The sequence below is a fragment of the Felis catus genome, chromosome B4 (genome assembly GCF_018350175.1).
Source record: "Felis catus isolate Fca126 chromosome B4, F.catus_Fca126_mat1.0, whole genome shotgun sequence".
In the NCBI taxonomy this organism is placed as follows: domain Eukaryota; kingdom Metazoa; phylum Chordata; class Mammalia; order Carnivora; family Felidae; genus Felis; species Felis catus.
Genome location: NC_058374.1, coordinates 23,105,017 through 23,126,951, shown reverse-complemented (window position 1 = coordinate 23,126,951; position 21,935 = coordinate 23,105,017). Strand labels below are relative to the sequence as shown.

Genomic DNA, 21,935 nt, shown 5'->3' with positions numbered 1-21,935 from the left:
TCTATCAGCAAAGAATAGAACAAACACACAACACAAGGTGAGTTATGCCAGCAGAGTCAGTTTAAAAGGGAATTTTACACAAAACCACAATGAGATACCACCTTATACCTGTCAGAATGGCTAAAATTAACAACCCAGCAAACAACAGATGTCAGAGAGGATGTGGGAAAGGGGAACCCTCTTGCACTGTTGGTGGGAATGCAGGCTGGTGCAGCCGCTCTGGGAAACAGTGTGGAGGTTCCTCAAAAAATTAAAAGAGAACTACTCTACGACCCAGCAATTGCACTACTAGGCATTTATCCAAAGGATACAAAAATGCTGATTCAAAGGGGCACATGCACCCCAACATTTATAGCAGCACTATCAACAATAGCCAAAGTATGCAAAGAGCCCAACTGTCCATCGATGGATGAATGGATAAAGAAGATGTGGTATATATATATATATATATATATATATATATATATATATACAATGGAGTATTACTCAGCAATCAAAAAGAATGAAATCTTGCCATTTGCCACTACGTGGATGGAACTGGAGGGCGTTATGCTAAGTGAAATTAGTCCATCAGAGAAAGACAAAAATCCTATGACTTCACTCATATGAGAACTTTAAGAGACAAAACAGATGAACATACGGGAAGGGAAACAAAAATAATATAAAAACAGGGAGGGGGCCAAAACAGAAGAAACTCATAAATATGGAGAACAAACTGAGGGTTGCTGGCAGGGAGGTGGGTGGGTGGGATGGGCTAAATAGGTGATGGGCATTAAGGAGCACTTGTTGGGATGAGCACTGGGTGGTGTATGTAAGTGACAAATCACTAAATTCTATTCCTGAAATCATTATTACTATATGTTAACTAACCACATGTTACCTAACTTGGATTCAAATTAAAAATAAAAATGAAAGTAAATAAAAATAAATGGTAAAAAAGAGGCTTCTGCTGTACGATTTTTTAGTTCTGCTGTTATTCTGACCTTCAGCTGAACAGTATTAACAAATGTATCAAAAGCAGCAAGGATCCTGTGAGAGGAAGAACCCCAGAGGATAACACTGAAGGACAGTAATTCACAAATCCACCAAGTTCAATTTTCCCTTAAAACAAACATGACAAAACAACAATGGAGATCCAGATCAAAACAGCCCTTGTGCCAATTCTTCACGGCTTCAGAAGAGCCAATCGCTCTTCTCTTTAGCAACAACTTTCAACCCCTCAAGCAACTTTCAAACCCTAAAGAAGTTCCATGGGTATCCCAGGTGTAATGAGTGTGTGAGCTGAGAAAATTCTCTCCTGTAAGACTGAAAATAGATGCCATTTGTTGTATAATTATATAGACTCATAAATTTCCCAGCTCTCATTAGTTATGAAAGAATCTAAAAGGTTCCAGGCCTATAAATTAAAAGAATATATCTTTGAAAACGTGTCTGTCTTCCTCAGGTGTGACTGGAGGTGTGGCAAAGATCACAAGAGCAGCTGCAACTTTGGAGGTCCCGGATGCCCCCATTCAGGGTGTCTTCCAACAGTCACTGAAGCATGGTGGAACCTGTATTCAGAACCAGATGCTAACATCAGGTTCATTATACATAAACGAGAAGTCTCATCTAGACTGTCTCTATATGATCACATTCTGTGTATCCATGACATATTTTCTAAATAGTCATTCTGTATACCAAGCTCAGGATTAAGACTGATGACGGGGGAAAAGGATCTTTAAGACGTACTTCTCACCTTTTAAGAGCTTACCTTCTAGCAGGGATAATGAGGCACGTAAATGAATATTCAAAGTAAGACAAAGCAAGAATAACTCTGGCAAGCGTTCAATGAGTGCAATACACAAATATTCTCGGAATCTACAGAAGGGTAAGATTCTTCTGGCTGGGATAGTTGAGGAACACTTCTCTGAAGAGATGAGATGAAATGAATCCACACATTATGGGCAAGACTTCAGTAGAGAAGAAAGAAAGAGGTTGCTTTCTTAGGTATTCCAGGCAGGAAGTAAGGTGTCATTAGAGACCAGAGATGGGGAACGCCAAGTGACCCAGAGGAATAGACAGATCTCTGACCCAAACAGCAAATGGTTCTCCAATTTTAACCTACATTAGAAGCACTTGCTAAAATACAGATTAATGGGCCCCACTTCCAGAGTGTCTGAGATAGTAGGTCAGGGGTTGGGCCTGAGAATTTGCATTTCTAACAGGTCCCCAGGTGATGCTAAGCTGCTGCTCCGTGGAATGTTCTAGAACTTTCTAGAACTACTGTTCTAGGGAGTAAAGGGGAGTGGGAAGTGCCCATCAAAATCTTCCTTCTAGTGTGGGTTTGGTTAAATCCTAATTCAGGAAGCTGACCTTATTAAACTTTGGGTGACAATTTTAATTACTTACGATTTCTCCATAAATAAATACTTTCAACTACATCTGCCAGGAGAAAACGGAACAATGGCAAGGAAACTCATGTTTTTGAAGACTTCCTATTTACCAATGCTTTCCAAAATCAGCTCATTTAATTCCCAGCAGATTCCCATCAGATAAACATTATAATCCCCATTTTACAGATGAGGAACTGGGGCCCAGAGACTTCAAATGTCTTACCCAAAGTCAAATAACAGGGCCAGGATCTATGAAGTGCCAGAAAAATCTCATACTCGAGTGTTAAGAAAACAGTGTGGAGGCTCGATCTTCTTTGAATACTCTTCAAAGGAAGGCAGCAGTTCAGGGATCCCTAAGGTCAGTATTCTCACCATGTAAAATCGGGTTCAGAAATACCTGAACAAAGTCATCTGTATCGAATGTTACAGAAGACACAAGAGAACAGTAACATAGACCAGACCATGTTACCATTATCTACAAATGTGGGGAAAAACCACCTTCCAAATGATGACCCCAGGATGTCCGTGAGCCCCACAAGAGGGCTCCATTTCAAAGAAATACCTTTGTGTGTTCAGTTCAAATATCACGTCAAGTCAGCCAGCAAGCCAGTGGACAAGGCTCAGAAATCTGAGATGGTCAGCAAAACCACTACTTCTCCTTATTTGGATAAATAACAGCCTCCAAGACAACCAGTTTGGGAGCTGTGCATACCCCGAGGCTGGGTTTGGCAAGCCTCTCCACCCACGCCCTGCCTGGCCTTGCCCTGTTCGACAGCTGGGGGAGTTTGGCCAGTCACCGCTTCCCACTGGGTTCCAACACTGCCAGCGGCCTCCCGCTCCGAGACGGGATCTGCTTCCCTGTGTCCCAAGAAATGCCGGACTTTGGGCATTCCTACATTCAAAGGAAGCCCTGCGTCCCCAAATCTCAGCAGCTCATGAGAAACAAATGGAGAGCCACTAGCTCAGTGACTCCATGTTAAAGAAGTCACGGTCCAGGGGCACCTGGGCGGCTCAGTCGGTGACGCGACAGACTTCAGCTCAGGTCGAGATCTCACAGTTCGTGAGTCCGAGCCCCGCGTCGGGCTCTGTGCTGACAGCTCAGAGCCTGGAGCCTGATTTGGATTCTGAGTCTCCCTCTCTCTCTGCCCCTCCCCCACTCATACTCTGTCTCTCTCTCCCCTTCAAAATCAACAAACATTAAAAAAAATTAAAAAAAAAAAGGGAAGTCACGGTCCATATGACAAAGCTTCCACATCGGGTGAGGGGGTGGACATGGTCTAGTTGTCTCCACCACCCCCCACACCCACACAAAACCACGGGAAAGAATCCTCTGTCACACAGGAGGCAAGACAGCTAAAGACAATGCTCTGTAATCTACGGAGCCTTTCGAAGTTCATGACTAGCAGCCAGAGCTTTCAACTCACTTCAAAAGCAACATAGGGACAAAGCTTCTCCCAGAGAGGACAGGAAGACAGGGGTGAATACACAGACAAAGGGAGTTTCTTATACTTGGTGCAGTGAGACACAGGCTTCATTCCGATGGCCCTCAACCTCAACTTGTCCTTCAACAGGCTGCAGTCTACAAGTTAGTTTCCAAAACAAAACATTTTTAAAGGTCTAATCATCCTCTTCCATCAGTACTCCTCTGCACCATGACGCCCAGGGAAGGCGGTGGGTCGTGGTGGAATGAGTACTGGATGCTGAATGAAAACACTCTGTTTCTCCTCCTGAGGATCTCCTTGCTTGTGCTCTTACCGCCATGATTGTGGCTCTGCCACCGAACTTTTCTGAACCTCTGGTTCTGCTGCTCGGTGGCTTCAGGAACACCTCCTAGTTCTGTGAACATCAAGTGAGCTGAATTACTCTTGTATGGCTTGCACGCAGGGAAGCGTGAACCGCGTGGGTTATTATTAAAATTGCCCACAAGCATTCATGGGCTCACTCAAATGAGAGCAAAATGAATAGAATGGATAATGTTCACTTTAATATATTCATAGGAGCACGATGAGAATGACACACTTTCGTGAGATACACGAGCTCCCAGAAAGAAAGAATGGATGGAGCTTCGGAAAGGAAGCGTGCCATGCCGTATTATATTCCAAAGACATACCCTTGAGAAAAAAGTCTGGTTATAGGCAATGGACTCACAGTCAAGAAAGCGCTTTTCCTCATTCCCATTCCCGAATTAATGGGCGATTCTGAAGCCGGATTAGGCTCAGTAAAAGATTTCTAATCAACTTTATACTGATAGAGATTCAAACGTCAGTTATTTATAAAAATTATGAGACGGGCCATTATCCACATCTCCGCTCTTGTCCTTCTCCTTCCCTTCCTGTGGCGCCACCTGGGAGAACCTGTCTTTGGGAAGGAATCTTGCTTGTAGCCAGAATAAAAGTTTTGGGTAGTGAGGGCAAGGATGAACCAATAAGCTAGACACAAGTTTTTTGGATCCTTTCAGAATTCCAACTATATTGTTCATTCTAGTCTCCCACATTTATATTAAAAGCAGGCATCTGTGTGCTTTAGGATAGTCCTTGATAGAAAAATAGCTATCTTGCCATATTGCTCAAAAGATAGTTTTTGGTGCTCTTTTTTCTTTCTTTCCCTTTCTTTCTTTTCCCTTTCTTTCTTTCTTTCTTTCTTTCTTTCTTGAACTGTGGTTATTTATTTATTTATTTATTTAATTATTGCAAAGCGTGGTGATTTAATGCAAGTGTCATGGAAGGACGCCTGGGTGGCTCAGTCAGTTACGCATCTGACTTCGGCTCGGGTCATGATCTCACCGTTTGTGAGTTCGAACCCCACGTCAGGCTCTGTGCTGACAGCTCACAGCCTGGAGCCTGCTTCCGATTCTGTGTCTCCCTCTGTCTCTGTCCCTCCCTGCTCGCGCTGTCTCCCTCTGTCTCTCTCAAAGATAAATAAAACATAAAAAAATTTTTAAAAAAATGCTGTCATGGAACTTACAGGTCGAGATGGCCCTTCAGATATATTCACTGCATCTACATTTAAAATACAAAAGAAGGTTTGGGTAGTTTTTATATTATTAAAATGGACTATATACAGGAGTACTTATCTATGGATAGAAATTCTCTGTCAACATTAAAAATCTCAAAATACCACATCTGAATCGTTTTTATGCTCTAGTCACAAAGTGATACTGAACAAAAACTTATTAGCATTTCCCTAAATTTCTTCGGATCATTGTTACGAATAATAAAAATACAGAAACATTTTAAAACAACATATTTCAGTCTTAAAATGGTCATATTAACATAATTATAGCCTTAGGTTGCCAAGAGTGGCACATTTCTCATTTTCATGAGAATGCAGAGGTTCACCCGGATCGCAAGCTAATAGGCTCCTTGGTCTAAATATATACAATAAAATCTAAAGCAAATTTCTGAAGCATTAAGATCAGAACCCTGGAGATATCTAGTAAGTAATTTGCGCTGCAGTGGAGCAGATTTTTTTGTTTTGCAGTTACACAGCTGCTAGGAAATATATTTTTAGATTTGCTTTTAAAAGCAAGCAAAAATGGTATCCACTTTGTAGATATGTATCCAGAATGTTCCCTCAGTCCCTCCTACAAGGAGTCCACCATGTACAGAATGCTCTCTCGGTCGCCTTCCTTCTTGTTAAGTCAGTGCAAGGAACAGCTCTAGACGCTCATCCTAGACGAAAGCTATCACACCCTGACTGTGATACCTAATGCTCTGGAGGCTTGCTTTATGAAAAACATGCATTGAAGTTTAAGCAGGTCTCTGCTATTTCTGAATCACCTCATCACTGACATCGTTATGATTTCTTACTGTTGTTGGGGTTTGTGTTTGACTGCTCTTCCTAAGATATCAAGGGCAAATGAAAAGGCACAGGTTCAGAGAGTTAAATCAGAACAAGGGAAAGCATGAACTTTGATGTCACAGGAAAAGAAAAAATAAAAAGAAAGAAATCAAGTACATGTGTCGATCCACCGAGAGAAACATACTTTCTGTATTTCAGGAATATGGAGTGAGTTGGCGCCACCTGAACCACGAGAAGGCGTCCCTCTGGCTTAAATGGCACACTGGATATTCACCCCTTCTATCCGGAGAGCCTCAAATCAAGAAATCTGTACAAAAATGGTTTAATGAACAGCTTTTCTTTTGTGCCAAATGACAAGGTGCCGGAGTTCTTCAGGACTCCTAAATGGGAATTAGTTCTGATTTTGACATCAAAACGGTTCATTTTTTCCACCATATAATCTTTAATGACGTTTTGCTCTGTCTTCACAAACCCCTGACTGGCCCCTTGTCTCAAAGCCTCCGTTTTTACAGTTTACTCAGTAATAAGACACCGTCACCATTTTGGCCACTTTCTCATACCAACTGTGCTATTACCCATTTAATGATTTTCTTTAAGTCAATGTTATTATTGATTGATTGATGATTGATTGAGTTAAGGAGGCTTCACATCCAGTGTGGAGCCCTGTGTGGGGCTTGAACTCACGACCCTGAGATCAAGACCTGAGCTGAGAACAGTCAGACGCTTAGCTGATTGAGCCACCCAGGTGCCCCAAGTCAATTTTAAATTGACTCTTTTTTTTTTTTTTTTTTTTTTACTTAGTTTTGGTGAAGGAAAAATATTCATTAACTCTCAAGCTGTTTGTGCTACTTACCTAATATTCATTAAAACATTACACAATTATTAAAATTTCAAAACCTGTTTTACGAGGTCCCACCTAAAATCACTGGTTCTGGGTGAAAAACGACTTTGAAAGTCATCTGAATGGAAATACATTAACATTTCAAACAGAGTTACCGTAGAAGCCATTTTCCTTAGCAAAAAGGCTGACTTTTGAAAATAAGGTTATAAGACTACACACCCCTTTTAAGCCAGTATGTATTGTTTTATTCAAAGCATCCCATAATTTGAAGCAGCTGCTGTTTTTCAGATGACTTGAGGGCTTATTCTCCTTCAATAAAAATATTGGATCATCTCAATCTGGTTAGTTCAAAATCCATTTATTTTTGGTCCAGGCCCATGCATTTCCAATTAATGAAGTTTGGCCCCACTCTAGACACGTGCTGCTCTGGACGGTAGGTGAGGCCCGGCTATATTCAACTACAACAATGGCTGGCTAGGAGAAGTCAGGTAGGCAACACTTTGCTAAATCAATCAAGTGAGACCCAGTGGGGCCAGAGCAAAAGCAGGGAAGCCCTGGGGGATGGACAAAGGGTTAGCCTGAGGGACAGGTGGTTCCAGCCCTGTATTTGTTCCTTCCTTGTCTTGTGATCTTGTCACTCCAAGTCTTTGCAACCACGCTAGACCCCCTAAGTCTCACCGGACGGGTTCTAAAAGCTGATGCACGGGACCGTCTCTCCACCTCCGAAACCCTAGGATTCCGAATAAGTCAGGCCCGTTGCTTGAGGTGGTACCAACTACTAGGTCAGGTATCTCCCTGACCCAAATCTACAGGAGCAGACAGAGTATCGCTCCTGCAAAAATGACGCGCAAGCCAAGGGATCAGCAACCTGATGGGAAGAAAATCAGGGCAGAGAGGAAATGGCTTGCCAACAGTCGATATGGATGTACCTTAAAAATATATATTTTTTCTCTGTAAGAAACTAACATCCACTCCCCTCCACCTCACGCACAAATTTAAATAAAAGCAACACATACTTACCTGACAAATTTTAGAAGAAGTGTAAAGGAAAGAATGGTCATCTGGAAGCCCTCTATTGGGCAAGATCGTGGACGGAGGGAGCCGGTGCATACTTGGTAGGAAACAATTTCCTACGGCCTGGGTTACCCTGATGGGGACCCACAAAGAAGACAGAAAAGCTAAACCCCGGGAAGAAAGCAGCATGTAGGTGCACCGGTTACAACCTGAAAATACCAGGACATATGCTCCCAGTCAAAGGCAATTTCCGCTAACATCTGTATTTACAAGAGCCAAGAAAAGGGATGTGGTTTGGATATCAAAGGGCGGAGGGTGTGGTGCAAACCTCTCCTGAGCTCTCCAGCACTGGCACAGGATTCTTTGGGAACAACCCCAGTACCTGCTAAAGGAAGGTCCTGCTCCAATCGACTTTCAGTTGAGGCGGCTGCTCAGCCAGCCCCGGATTTCATGCAGAAATGGTGTTGGAAGCTGGCTGTCTCGATCCCGAAGCCCAAGTGCGATGCTGGGAAGAAAGAACAGCTGCATCCCCTGTTGACGCCGTTGGCAGTGATGACTTCGCATCACAAATCACCAGGATATTTTTGTGGCTGGAGTGGATGCCTCAGTCTCCAGGAGGGGGTGCGGGGAGCAGCAGTCCCTGGTCCCGAGGTGGCTCGGCTGGCTGCCCCCACTCCAGAGCCCTCCGCCTTCAACGTTATTCAACGTTCTCCCTGTCCTCCCCCAACGGCTCTGCCGGAAGCCTGACAGGCTGCGTAGCCTGGCATGTGGGCAGCTCTCCATTCAAACACACTTTCTCACTTCCAGATCAAGCTCACGAATAAGCTCCCTGACCCGGGTCTATGAAACCAGTTTTCGAGTGACACGGCACAGGAAGCAAAGAAGGAAGGAGCAAAGAGGAAAGGGTAGTTCGTCCAAAACTATCCCCACGCTGCCTCCTGTTTACAGTTCTCGTTCCACTCAGAGTAAGTTGTAACCAAGTCTCTGACACAACAACCAGTCTGATAGTAGGTTTTGGATGCTACAGATCTAAACCAACCAACCAACCCCCCCCCCCCCCGCCGCCACCCGGCAAATTGTACTAAATAATTTATCTTGAGCCAAATAAAGATTGCTTATTTGTAATTAGTACTTTCAAGTTAAGTTCTCTGTATCTGACTTCAGACTTAGAGCTCTTACCTATTAGTAAGACAGTTGGCCTGGGTTTGAACTTCAGCTTTGCTACTTACTCGTATGGGATCTCGTTACTTAAGCTCTTGGCCTCAGTTTTTCCGATCTAAAAATGGGTATAACTGTGCCTATGAAATTGAGCTATTCTGATGATTCAATGAAATATTATATATTATTTAGACCACACTAGATAACAACTTTTCATGCTTATTAACTCCTCTCGAAAAGGGGATAAAGATAACCACAGGGATCTGGATAAGCAGATCCATGCACACATGAACCTTTAAAGGGAAATAGACTCATTTAAAATTTAATTTCATTGCCGTATTGAATTCTTTTTAAAAAAAATGCAAAATATTGTGACTTAACTATTACAAGAATAAGACAAAATAGCTATGTCTGGTAAATAAAATTTCTGCCAAAGAGTTTCTTCAGGCAATCAATAAGCCTGACATAATAGGATTATATCTGTTACATAAAACCCTAGAAGTTTTAAGTGTTACTCATGAGGCTTACAGGGATATTTCTTTTAAAAAAGTCAAAACCGAGATACAAGAGCTATTTTTAATTTAAAATTTAAAGTGTTTTTCACAAGGAAAAAAAAAACCCAACAACTAATTTTCCCTGGAGTGTTGAAGGACACAGACTAAGGTTCCCCTCCCATTGTATCACATCTTCAAATCTTCTACGTTTGTCTTAGAAACTAAATACAAGTCAACATCCTCATGAAAACACTGAAAACGGTCACAAAACACATACATCAGTGAGATCTATACTGGCAGATAATCCTGACACCTTCAATTCTTTTTAATAAGGTTAAACAGAAACTAGATCATAAGATTTACAGATGAAAGACAACCAAATGTCATTTAAATGGATTTTTCAAAACAGACGATTGCCAATGAAAAAGGACTTTCCTTTTAAGCAGTTTGTAAAAAGTGAAAATTAAAAACCTGGAATTTCAACTCTTCATTGAATTGAACTTGAATACAGAAGACCTGCCTCAGTTGAAGGCAGATGTCCCACAGCATGGCAAAAAAAAATTCTGACAATGGTATTTTGTTACAAAGGCACAGTTCTTACCTTACATCTTCCGTGAACCTTTCTCCTCTAGAAGAAACTTTCTAGACTTGCAGAGACCTTGAAACCACCCATCTCTCGAATGCTTCCAGCTCTGTCTTTATGGTGACTAAATGCAAGGCTTGGTTTTTTTTTTTTTTTTTTTTTTTTTTTTACAGAAGGAAGCTTTTAGTCAAAATATGTGGTTTAAAGGAGCAGTATCCACCCTTGTTAAAACCATTTCACGGACATTCAGAGGTTTTGTTTCTACTCTATGAAAGTTAAATCTGAGTAGGAAGGCATTTTTCCTGTCCCGGAAATCAGCATAACTAAAACCAATGCTGAGCTAACGAGAAATGTTTCTTCCATGTGTTCCGTCTGGCAGAAACTGCAAGCCATATCAAGGAAACACGTGATGTTTATAAATACAATATGGCTCATGTTGTCATAACCTCTCAATGACAAAAAAAAAAAAAAGTGCAAGGAAAAGCAAGCAGCCACACAGCAGGAAAGATGAGATTTGTATCACTTGGAAGCTGTATATCAGATGTGCATATATTACCCTTTCTTGCTTCTTAGAAAATAAAAGAAAGTATTACTGGAAGCAGCTAGGGAGGAAGAAAATCTCTACCGTGTTCTGGATAGCCACTGGATTCAAATGTGTTTGCCCCCGTAACCATTTCAATAAGAGTAATTCCTTACCAACTGTAACATAAACATCTTTCGGCCGGTCAGAAAAGCATGACATAAAAGGGGCATAATTAGATACATCACTCAAGTGAGTTCCACTGTGCTAACTCGAGCAAATAATAGAACGGAGGCAAGGATTTCACGGAGCCTGGAACTGATTTGAAAATGTACAGATGTCTGTACCACGACTGATTATTGACCTGTTGATTATTGACTTCAGATCTTCTGCTAGATTAGAAGGTTTGTGAGGGCAGTCACCACACTTGCTCACTATTACATCTTCAGAATCTCGCACAAGAGCCAGTCAGAGGAGGGGTGTGACGCATAATGGCTGGGTAAGTGAACCAGTGAACTTTGGGGGTAGGTGAACTGGTCTGAAATCATCAATCCTACTTTGTGAGTTTGGAGGTATTGGGAATTCTGACCAACAACTCAATCTCCCAACAAATTTGTCCTACTGAATTATAAAACACAGCAAAACAAGATCTGTTATATTTAATTGGGTATCCAGAGATTAGTGTACTTTCTACCACAGGTGAATTTAACTCCTGAAAATAAAATTTTTAAAAAGGGAAAATATGTGTGCTTTTCTGACAATCAGTTCACTCTGACAAATCTGTTAGACTCATCTTAAATGTTAGGGTTATTGGGGTGCCTGGGTGGCCCAGTCCATTGAGCATCCAACTTTGGTTCAGGTCATGATCTCACAGTTTGTGAGTCCGAGCCCCACATCGGGTTCTGTGCTGAGAGCTCAGAGCCTGGAGCCTGCTTCGGATTCTGTGCCTCCCTCTCTCTCTGCCCCTCCCCTGCTTGCACTCTGTCTCTCTCTCTCCCTTTCTCAAAATAAATAATAAACGTTAAGAAAAGTTAGGATTATTAACTGTTATACAATTTTATTGATAGGATGGGAGAATTTGTTAGGACAAGACAGATATTCTCATTTCTCATTTTGGTCAGGAACTACCACTAAGATAAGCTAGGGAACGTGTTACAAATGCTCATACTTCTATTTACAAATCATTGTACCGATCTTAGCAAATAGGGCATTCACGGAAAGTTTGCAGTAGGAAAAGTGCTGAAGTGAACCCCTTTTTTCATCAGGACAGTTAATGAGAATTTTCTCAGAGCAGGACATTGCCAGAGGGAAACACAGGGAGCATGAAGATGAACTGGAGGAAACCTTCACCCCTAAAGAAGCTCAGGGGTTAGAAAGGAACTTCTGGTGTGTTCATGGCAGGCAGGAAGAAAGGGAAGGAGATGGACAGCTAAGGTCCTGTGGAGGTTCTGAGACAGGCTTGGCGAAAGGAAATGGTAGGGAGGTCATGTTAAAAATACTGGCTTTTGAGTTAGGTCCCCAAACATAGGTGGCACATGGACATTGCTGATGAAGACAGCAGAGTGGGGAAGGACAGTCATGGCCACCAGAGTGAGCAAGAAGGCCAGTCCTAGAGTTGGCCTGCCTGGTTCCAAAGCCAGTTCTACCACTGAAGAGCCGTGCGGCTTCGAGCAAGTTCCCTAGCCTCTCTGACCTTCGGCTCCCACATCTGAAACAGGGGATAATGAGAATTTCCTTCACACTGGGTTGTTCTGAGAATCAAATGAGAATGAATAGGGGTGCAATGTTTGGAGCAATACCTGGCAGAGAGTCAGTAGGTGATGAATGATAGTCACTAATACCACTGCTGGTGGTGGTGGGTCAAGGAGGAGGACCTTGAATGATGAAAGAGTGTTTCTGGAAACTTCCACTTCTTTCCTTTTTTTTAAAAAAAATGTTTGTTTATTTTTGAGAGAGAATGCACAAGCAGGGAGGGGTAAAGAGAGAGGGGGACAGAGAATCCCAAGCAGGCTCCATGTTGACAACTCGAGAGCCGTGAGATCATGACCTGAGGCCAAAGTTGGATGCTCAATAGATTTGAGCCACCCAGGTGCCCTGGAAACTTCCATTTCTCTGGGGTTCTTTCCTCTTCCATTTCTATAGGATTACTTCATCCCTCCCCAAATCCCGAAACCTTCCTCTCAGCCAGAACACTACCCCATGGAAAAAAGCTCTAAGGCATGGCCATTTCAGACATACATACTAAATGACATATGCTTCTTCTTTTATTTTTTTGGGGGTGGGTGGGTGGGAGTGGGGGTAAGGGTGGAGAGTATCTTTTTAGCTTGGCCAAAAAAGAATGAAATGGAGCAAAGTTAAATATAAAAAGATGCCACAAAATAGATGCATAGTAGAGTTAAGAAAGTGAAACAGATATTAAGAAAGGATATTTACATGTTCTAAAATCTCATCAGGAGCATCATTTCAAATCTTTTAAAACTTTAATAGAAATATCAAGGAAGGGAGGCTAGAACTGAATACAAAGAGTTAGAAAGAACTGGGTTCAAATCCTATGTCTGACATTTACCAGCTTGTGGGCCTGGGAAAGACTCACTGGCCTCAGTCGTATCATCCATAAAGATGGAGACAGTATACCTACTTTGCAGAGCTATGGACTAGACAGTATGTAAAGTATTTAACACATTGCCTACTGTAGAGATACAAAAAGGTCTCTTACCTTACATCGAAAAAAAAAAAAAACCAATGGTATAGAATGAATACTTCTTATATTCTGCCTGATTCCACAAAGGAATAGAATTCACATAAATCATTACAATTTTGCCCCAAAAAAGTCAAAGTGGAGCATATGACAAAAAGATAAAAATAGGAAAATTAAAAAAGAGAGGCCAGGAACGAAGCCAACACACAAAATACACGCCGCAAACGCCTGTACGCTTGTTGTGGGCGGGCCACAAATTTAATTCCAAGCTTTAGAGTAGCAACACAAAGAGGGAAAATGATCACTTTCAAGATTCAAAGTGTCCATATGACAAAAATAAACCAGGAGAAGCACAACTATTTCTGGTGATGAGAACAGAGAGATATTTTTACAGTGGGTTCTCGTTAATGACAGAAAATGAATAATACAGTATTTACAGCACTACCATGATAGTACTCAATGCATTCCGTGTTTACACTCACCATGGGTAGGACACCTCGGCCGACTTTCTGAGGGATACAAAGATGAACACGAGACGGTTTATGCTTTTGGAGAATTTACAGTCTTGCAGACTGAGATGAATGTGCATCTAAATGATTATAATACCATGGGGTGCCTGGGTCACTCCATCGTAGAAGCGTCTGCCTCTCGGTTTTGGCTCAGGTCATAATCTCATGGTTCGTGGGTTCAAACCCTGCATTGGGCTCTGTGCTGCTGAGTGTGCAGAGCCTGTTTGGGATTCCGTCTCCCTCTCTCTCTAACGTCCCCTCCCCCGCACATGTTCTCTTTCTCTCAAATAAATTAAAAGTGCTATTACTTAAAAATAAATCGATAAATAATTATAACGCAAGGATAATGTGCAACGTGCCCCAAAAAGGAAAGATAAATTCTGACAGAGCATTAGGGAAAGCTTCATCGAGTAGGTGGTCTTTCATTTGGTCTCTAGAAACAAGCGTTTGTGTTTTGACAGATCTTAATGCAGATATTTTCAACCATTCAGAAACAGTGGAGAAAATAATACAGGGAATTCCTTTCATCTATCTTTGACATTTTTCAGCAGTTTACCAATTTTGTATCACCTATGTCCACTTTTTGGGTTTACTCTGCTGGACTATTTTTCAGCAAGTCCCATTTATTGTGCCATTTAGCCTGTAAACCCTTAGTATGTCTCATTTTAAAAAACATAACCGGCAAGCCATTATTATACCCAACAGAATTACCAGCTATCCCCTAATATCATCCAATTTCTAACACATGTTCGGATTTCTTAAAGGGTTTCAAAGATTTTTTTCTTTTTTCTTTTTTCTTTTGTTAGAGTTGGTTGTTCCAATCAGGATCCTAACATGGCACACACATGGCATTTGGTTGTTAGGGTATAGATGTGACCCAGGAAACGTAATACTGTCCCCGCCAACCCTTTTCTCAGGCCAGTAGCTTATAGAAGGAATTGGGCAACCGTTTTGTAGTGTGCTAGATGGATAGAATTTTGAAAGGTAGATATTTGGGGAAGGAAAGGCCACCTCACACATCTGGAGTAAGAACTGTGAGGCGTCTCTGCTTGGGTGTTGGGGTGCAGATGATACTACTGTCCATCGGCCTGTGCTATTCTTTGCACAGTGGGAAGGTGGGCTTAGGGGTATGGCTTGGGGAACAGTCGTCACTAGACTGGGGTGAGAAGAGTTGGAAGCCTGGCTAAAAACTGTTGCATGACTGATTGCTAGGATGATACTGAACGCCAGACCTAGAGCAGCAGAGTCATGTTGCCAAGAGCTGAGGATCCGGAGCCTACCTACCTGGGTTCAAATCTCAGCTCTGCCACTCTCTAGCTGTGTATTCTTGGACAAATTTCTTAACATACCTAAGTGACTGTTTTCTGAGCTATAAACATGAGAGCTTATACCAATACCTGCCTCAAAATGTTGTCCTGGGGATTAAATGAGATCACCTGTAGGAGTGTGTAATAAATGCTCAAAAAAGTTAGCAGTGGTGCAGGCAATGGTAGAAGGACCATCCATGAGAGGCCTTGCTGAGTGGCCTGCATGAGCTCTGGTGACCAGGGATGTGTTGAGAAACAGGGGTCAGGCACTTAAAGAATCACTGATAGCTCAACTTTTTAAGTCTCTTCTTCCCCACCCTTCAAAACACACACATACACCATCGCAGTCACCCTACCATGTGCAAAAATAGAAAAGCAAGCAGGAAAAGGACTTAGGAGAAAAAGAAATTAGGATTTTTTCAACAGGATATAACGGAGACATTGGAAGAATATCCACATGGAGATAGTCACTGGAAGTTGAACACTGAGCTCTTGAAGTCTAGAGAAATGGCAAAGTTAGGGTTATAGTTTCTAGGGTCATCCACGTTGAGGTAAGCGAAGCCAGCAGTAAGATAAAAACCACAAGTGAAAAGGTGCAGATTTAAACAAAAGCAAATTCACACATATACACACACTCAACACACACACACAGTGTAGTGAGTTCTGCCTGAGCACACTGAAGACGGTTTAGGGGCAGAAGGAAGAGGAGTTAGTGAATGGAGCAGGCTGAGATGTGTTGGGACATACGGAGGGGATTTAGAAATGGCGGTGTAATGGGAACCAAGATTTCTAAGGAAACCATTGGTTGGTGCAAATGCGGACCTGAAATAAAAGAGGTCTGGGAGGCAGCGACTGATTTTGGTATTAGGAAATAATTTAGGATGTAGGGCCAATTGGGGGAGTGTGTTCGAAATGCATATCTAAATGCAAAGCTGTCACATATAAGTAAAAATTAAAGACACACAAGAGGGAAAGAACTGAAAGATGGGACCAGAAAATCTCAGGTAGTAATCTCAAAGTGCGTAAAAAGGTAGAAAAGGGCCTAACTGTGAAAAAGCCACTGGGTTTGGTGAACAGGAAGTCACTGGTACCCTCTGAGAGCCACAAAATGGAATGGCTCATCTTTGAGTTGTACATTTGTGAATTGCAAGCCCTGTGAATGCATGCACCATTTTTTGCAAGAGGGCCTCTTCCATATGGTGAGCTCAATCCCTTGGGAACTAAATTTCAAAGCGACTATCTAATTTTGTAATAAAACAAAAGCCATGTGATTAAATTAGATCAGGGTGATTTGCACCCACGTGTAAAGAATCAGGAGCCGGGTGTGCTCAGTTCCAGCAGAAAACTACAAGTCTCCTTCCACAGACTAGCCTCAGAAGTGCTCAGCTAGATGCTAAATGAAAAACTAGACACATGTTTTCCCCAGCAGGCATATTCTGTGCATGCTCTGGGGCCCACAACCTCAAAGTTAATACTTGAGTCTAACATGCTTCCTGAGTAACACCACCGCCATCATAAAACTGCTCTGGGGAACGGACTGTGGTGGATTCGGAGTCTCACGTTTTCTTGGGTTTTGCAGGTAAGATCTTAAAAGGCACTGTTGCCAGACGGTCTCAGGGGCCACTGCCAAGCTCTGGTGTTGCTGTTTTTGCACCCCTGCTTGATCCAACCGATGTTTCTGCTGATATGCGTATTTGCTGGTAATGAGTGGGCAGCCGAGCGGGCTGTCCCAGGCTGCATCTGGAGGCTGGTGGTTGAAGACAGATGACATCAGGCGCAGGGCTGCGTAACTGACTCATACGAGTAGTTATCATCAGATTTCTTCATGGCCACGCGCACATTGCAAACATACGGAAGGATGGAGCTCCCCTAAGCCTACCACGCAGCTTGGTTTAGTCTACAACAATTGATCCCTGCTTTGTTCTCTCTTTCTGTTCTTTACCATAACTGACGGGGTAATGCAGCTGGGCTTCAGGCCGGGCTCACCAAAACCTCCTTTCCTTTAATGGCAAGGCAGCCACGCTTATGGGGGAAAGAGAGAGAATTCCATGTCTCTTAGCTTCTGGAATCTGCAAATCGGGGCCAAGTTACAAACTGCAGGCATGATCACACCTCGTTGGTTTTAAAACCACGTTCTGTTTCTCATATCTGAGTAGTCTTCATGGAAACCTAAAAGCGTGTCTGTGGGTTGGATGGCGAACATGTGCTGTCTTGTCATCTGAGGACAACAGTTGATTTCCTCACACACACACACACACACACACACATACACACACACACACACCACTGTGTAAAAGGAGGCTGTGGGCAACACAGAAAGATCGCTAGGGTCTCGTCTAAAAGTGAAAGCAGAACAGCTTTACTGAAACTCATAGCCAAAGTTCTGAATTCTAACGGGTTTCATCCATATGGTTGATATTTGAGTCTCTACGTGCTCACTGCTGGTCTTTATGTAGGTACCACATCTGCTTAAGAGTTAAAACAGGTGTCCTCCCCAGCCATAAACAAGATTTTCAGAGGCGATTCTGGGGCCCCTTGTGGCCTCCACGTAACAGAAACAGAACTGTGACAGCCACGAAAGTCCAGTTCGAAGGCCAGACATATCAAAAAAATAAGGATATCAAGGGAACAAAGACACTTAAGGACGTCAGTGAGAACATATAATGAAATAATAAAAAGCAAGGGTACTATGACACTCAGTCCATGTTTCATGATCAGCATGACTCAATCTGTCTTCACGTGGTGCTGGTTTACATTTAAAGTGTAACTAGCTAAAAATAAGCCTCAAAATCCTAGATTTTCTGAAGTAGCAACACAGCCTTCACTTCAAATTGCACATCATTTCTGACATAAAAAAAGCAGTTGAGGACGCAAGAAGCCTTTTTCCCAAGGTGTGGGCTCTGTCCCACAATGTCATCACTCATATTGCAGTCCAGCATTCCCTAGAAATTCTTCCAGTGCTTTCGATCGGACCTCCTGGCCTCTCGGTCCTAAACTCACACACCTTGTGGGGGACACAGAACAATCGTCCCCCAAAGATGTCTGCATCCGAATCCACTGAACCTCTGACTATACAGGAAAGGGGGATTAAGGTTGCTACAGAGTCGACCTTAAAATAAGGAGATTATTTTGGAGCACTGGGTGGGCTCGATGTAATCACAAATGTCCTTAAAAGTGGAAGAGGGAGGGTTAGAGACGTGATGATGGAAGCAGGGTCAGAGAGATGCTATTTGGCTGAGTCTGAAGATGGAGAAAGGGGACCACAAGTCAAGGAATGCGTGTGACCTCCAGAAACCGGGAAAAATGGAAACATTCTCTCTACAGCTTCCAGAAAGGACAGCTGATGTCCTGTCAATGACTCCTGGAGTTTATAGTCCACTGAGGACCATGTCAGACTTCTGACCTTGAGAAGTTTAAGATAGTAAACCTGTGTCATTTTAAGCCACTAAACGTATATTCATTTGTTACAGCAACAACAGCAAACTGATACGTGCTGTCCGGAAGCAGAGACAGCCTTACCTGGGGAATGCTACCACGACACGGGCAGTGCCTGGGTCTCTTTGACAAGAACACCTATTCATTTACTTTTTTCTAGTTAAACTCCAGCATCCAGCAAAGTGCTAATCCTCAGAAAGGATGATATAAAATGGTGCATCTTCTAAATTTGTGTGTGTGGTGGGGAGGAGGTACAGCTGGAGGGGAACGTAACGTTATTGTTAGAAACTCAATCCCTTTTTAGCGAACCTGCATTAATGTGATTTTAAAAATCTGCCTTTTCTGTTCCCCGGTGCTTTTTTTCTTCAAAACATCCCTGTGTGCTTTGAATGTTTGGATAATCTTCTGAGATGATCTACATCTAGAGAACTTTAGCTCCCAAATCATGCAGATTTTTGGACTATGCCTTCAACGTGATTCAGATAAGGTCTGATAATATTAATACAGTACAGCAGCAAACGGTCTTCAATTCGAAAGGGAACAATTTAAGTAGGATGCTTGGAATAGCTGACAGGAGAATGTTAACAGATTCTACATGGAACTGTACATTGGTTTTTTTTGTTGTTGTTTTGTTAGTTTTTGTTGGAGAAAAAAAGAGCAAGAGATCCTCTGAGTAAGTTAATTGTACGTAGACCACAGATACTTTTATGCAAAGATTCTCAGGATCCCCTCGGAGTGAGGACACAACGAAATTCCATGCTTAGAGATAAATGAGGATGTGTCGGGCCCTATATCACTCCCTTTGCCCCAAATGTCCAGGAAATCTGATTTCTTTACCAAGGAACAAATAATGAGTCATCAGACAAGATGAGTGTTGAGAACCTTTAAGATCTGATGGTGGACCGTGGTTGCCATCAGGAGACCATGCCAGAGAACGAATGGGCCGGTCTGACCTGTCGAACAAAATTAAAAATAGAACGGGAACACTTACCCTCATGTCTCCATTCACAGTTTTCGGTGTGTGATTGAATGCGTGCGCAGGGTCCTTATTGTACACTTTGAGGAGTGATCGGTCCTGAATGTTCCTGGAATCAAACACAGCAATAACTATGGCAGATGAAAGGAGCCTTATTTTGGCCATGTCCTTTGCCTGCCCTGGAGAATCAGGTAAAAGACATGAACAGACACTCCAGCTGTTGTCTACAATCAACCAGACAAAAAGTCCCTTCATCACAAAATAGGCAAAAATAAATAAGGAAAAGGAGAAAAGTGACCTCGGCTTTTCTATCCTGTTTTTGTTCTTAGGAAAGTATCAGTCTTTCCCCAGAGTCCTCCACCCACAAATACCAGGTAGCACGGGCTTTCTTTCAAGATTTGAGCAAGGAAAGCTAACACTTAAAGAGACAATAAAGCTCCAATACTTACAATACGTTCAAAGAGATTTGGTTAATATTTAAATATTTAATAGTTTACTTTGCCCAAACACCTGGTTTTCTGCTTATCTCATGAATGCGCACAAATGAAAATGGTTTCCCCTTCAAATACTTTCAGCAAGGAAAAGAAAATGTATTTGCAGTCCAGAAAAAAAAAAAAGTACCACCAAGATCAAAACTAGTATCCTTCCGATGCTTTTTTTTTTTCTCTTCCACAGTGGGTTTTAAAAAGACTTTTCTGCATACAGGTTGACTTACTGGACATGCAGGGTGTTTAGAAGGAATAGCAGAGAAAGTCTTCCGCTGGTCTGTTTCTCCTTCTGAGCCCAGCATTTAGAGCTCCAGTGTCAGCCATACTGCAGCAAAGGACAGAAGTCCCACACCTTGCTTAGAGCCCTACCTTATAATTGTTTAAAAGCATATGAACGTCTATGAAGTCCTTCTCCTTCCACATTCAGCTTTCATCAGCAGAAGGGCCACCCAGGGCACTTTCAGCCCCGTCTACACTGAGTCTCCCCAAGGCCGGTGCGCTGAGCTCAGGGAAATGTGTGCAGGAAGACGCATTCCTTTCCTCCAGGTGCAGCACACGCTCTGTGGGCTGATCGCAATCTCTGGCATTACTGGGTTATGTTTTGTTTTAAATGAAGTGAGGGATTCTTGGACTGGTCTTGCTTCCCTCCTTTAAATATGTCAGTAATTGCTTTGAAGCAATGACTAGCCCAAGCTTGCATGGCTGCCCCAGCCTTCAAGTAGCTCATTACAAGCTGGTGTGAGAGGGGTTGGGTTACTGCAAAGGCAAGAGCTCACAGAAGGTGAGGATACAGGAATTCCCTAAAGGACCCTCCTGTGGCTGGAGGGGGGAGGGAGTCACAAGTGACAATATGAAGAAGCTGAAAACCTCACTTGAGCCATGAAAAAAACTTAGTGTGATTCTAAAGGTATTTTAAAAAGATGAGGTTGGTTTATGATTAATTTAGAAACATGCTCATCCAAGAGGAACCAACAGCAAAGGCCCAGATTGCATTTACCATGGCAACATTTACAACATGGGATTTCAACCTGACCGCTCTACAGCATTTCCTTAAGGAAAATACGAAGAACCCAACACAATGACGAAATAGTTAAATGTTTAACAAATACGCTCTCACTTCAAAAATACTAGGTATGAAAGGAAATTTGTCTCAAAAATACTGGATGTGGAAGGAAATTTGTCTCTGGGCTCAGAAGATGAAAGCCATTGTCTTCAGTTATAGTCTACATGGTACATTTTGTGGGGAAGGGGGCACTGTATATAATGCCGATGGTGAGAATTTATTCTCCCATTCAAATAAAACATAATTGAGGCATTTTATGTACATGAGCAAAGAAAGAGAGTAATTCTTGGGAAAAAAACCTACATTTGATCACCTAGCATAAACATTATATTCATCACGAAATAAAAACACTTTACCCACTTAAAATATTTGTAGGTCCATTTTTATAAGGAAATCAAAATACTGAAAAGTAAAATTATAGACAAAGTTATAAATCAATGACCTTCCAGTTAAACATTAAAAAAATTTTAACGTTTATTCATTTTTGGGAGACAGAGACAGAGTACGAGCAGGGGAGGGGCAGAGAGAGAGGGAGACACAGAATTGGAAGCAGGCTCCAGGCTCTGAGCTGTCAGCACAGAGCCTGACCCAGGGCTCAAACTCATGAATCGCAAGATCATGACGTGAGCTGAAGTCGGATGCTTACCCGACTGAGCCACCCAGGCGCCCCACCAGT

The 21,935-nt window shown here is 42.4% G+C and overlaps 1 protein-coding gene across 1 annotated transcript in view; it reads right to left on the bottom strand.

The window, feature by feature from the left end:
* Window positions 1–21,935, bottom strand: part of KIAA1217 (sickle tail protein homolog) — a 302,577-nt gene that overhangs the window by 74,964 nt on the left and 205,678 nt on the right. The window contains 1 exon segment of the mRNA XM_023256446.2: window positions 19,724–19,817. Coding sequence (XP_023112214.2) covers window positions 19,724–19,817 — 94 coding nt within the window.